Raw genomic sequence first — 1,989 nt, 5'->3', positions numbered from 1 at the left:
GTCTTAAGACAGGATTCCAGTGAAATAATCCCAGCGTCATTGCTAAACAAAGGCCTCTTGGAAGGTCGGGCATGAGGCTAAAGGGAGCAGCCATTATTGGGTTATTTCACTGGAATCCTGTCTAAACCCTAAGGAGTGACAATATCCATCAGTATAATAGGGAGGCTTTTAAAAAATGGAGACAAACGTCACAATAACTTACTTGTTAAATCAGAATGTTGATAAAATGATGAAAAGCAGATATTGGCGTATTCTGGACAGGTCACCGCGGGTCCTGTACAAGTAGGTACTGTGTCATTACTACATTGGATGCAACTCAGGCAGTGACCTGCAGGGGGAGACAATGATACATTTCATTACAAACATGACGTCACATGACTGAGACCATTTCTATAGGAATTGTTGTAGCTATTAAATATTATACATTGTGGGGACTGTAGCTCGGTAGAAGCAGAGGGGCGAATGCAAACAGACAAGACCGGGACACAAAATATGCAGCAAATGATTTATATAGAAAGAAACAAGAACATAAATAAACCTCAGCTCCAGGCAGGAAATGAGCAAAACAAAATACAGCCAAAAATAGAACAAATCCTGCTCGTCTGAGCAACTAACTAAACAAATGTACATGTGGCTTACTATCAGACACACGGTCAAAACAAAACAGAGTCTGTGATCCCCGCTGGTCTCTCACCAGATAACAGGGTGTTGGGACAGAACCCGTCTCCTCCGCTCTCCCCCAGGAACTGCCCTGATGTGCCGGCTCTGCAACCACTTATGGCCCATAACGAGCCTATAACCCACACCAAGGTTCAAGATCCACCCTGCACCGCACAAACATCGGGAATCAGAACATTATGACTAAGATCACCTTGTACAGAAACATTGTAACAGTTCTGCTGCACATCCGTTACATTTTACACCAGCCAAAGAAAATGACATTTTTGTGACCTTCTTCCCACATTCCCATTCACACACAACTCAATAGTTAAATGAATCTGCTGCTTTTTCCCCATAGACTTCATCAGAAAAGCCGTGAGACTCTTAAGTGTTTTTCTTGACCTTTTTGGTGCATTTTTTATCTGCAACATTTATTTGCTGCGTTTTCACAGCGTTTGGTCTTAGCTGGAGCCTAAAGCATCACCTTGAAGAAATGTAGCAGAGGGGCCACATGGTGGCTCAGTGGTTAGCACTGCAGCCTTGCAGCGCTGGAGTCCTTGGTTCAAATCCTGCCAAGGGCAAAAAACCATCTGCAAGGAGTTTGTATGTTCTCCCCGTGTTTGCGTGGATTTCCATCCCATACTCCAAAGACATACTGATAGGGAAAAATGTACATTGTGAACCCTACGTGGGCTCACAATCTACATTTAAAAAAAAAGAAATGTAGCAGAAAAAGTATGCGGGTTTATTATAACATCTTCTTTGTAGCCTTTGGAATTGATCTAGACATTATATGTACAAAAACATTACTAAGAAAAAGTTGCCAATGTCTCTGTCACCCCCCCCACACACACACACACCAATTGTTCCTATAGAGCTTTGTATCCCAACTGCTTGTACTTGGACATGTAATGTGTTCCCATGGAAGTGAATGATGAGACAAGTGTGTCCCCGCACCACTCACAATGGCCACAAGGAAAGGAAATAAGAAACCATAAGGAGAACTTACCAGGGTGAACCAGGACCAGTAATAGACAAGCAAGTCCAGTGAGGTCCTTCATATTAGCAGCTGGTGTGTAAGAATGTCTGACTAAACAGGAACGTGCCGCAGTTATATTGTTGCAGCAGCGGAGCCCTCTGGGCGGGACAATATATGGAGGACAAGAAAAATGGGGCAAATAGTGACTGTGCTGACGTCTGACATATTTTGTTTATTGCAGAGTTATGTAGAAGTTCAGATGTTGGTATGAAAAAGCTTAAGGCTGAATTATAGCAGAGTCTGTGCCGGATGCCTTTCCTTCACCTCTTTGGCATATGTAGTGATGTAGT

General features: G+C 43.0%; 1 protein-coding gene across 1 annotated transcript in view; it reads right to left on the bottom strand.

The window, feature by feature from the left end:
* Nucleotides 1–1,774, bottom strand: part of LOC142210212 (uncharacterized) — a 103,244-nt gene extending 101,470 nt beyond the window's left edge. Inside the window, exon 1 of the mRNA XM_075279236.1 lies at nt 1,670–1,774. Within this exon, the coding sequence (XP_075135337.1) occupies nt 1,670–1,721 (52 nt within the window). The 5' untranslated portion in view covers nt 1,722–1,774. The remainder of the gene's footprint in view (nt 1–1,669) is intronic.
* Nucleotides 1,775–1,989: the final 215 nt, after the last annotated feature.

The sequence above is a fragment of the Leptodactylus fuscus genome, chromosome 6, assembly GCF_031893055.1.
Source record: "Leptodactylus fuscus isolate aLepFus1 chromosome 6, aLepFus1.hap2, whole genome shotgun sequence".
In the NCBI taxonomy this organism is placed as follows: Eukaryota; Metazoa; Chordata; class Amphibia; order Anura; family Leptodactylidae; genus Leptodactylus; species Leptodactylus fuscus.
This window is presented reverse-complemented; position numbering and strand designations above follow the sequence as displayed.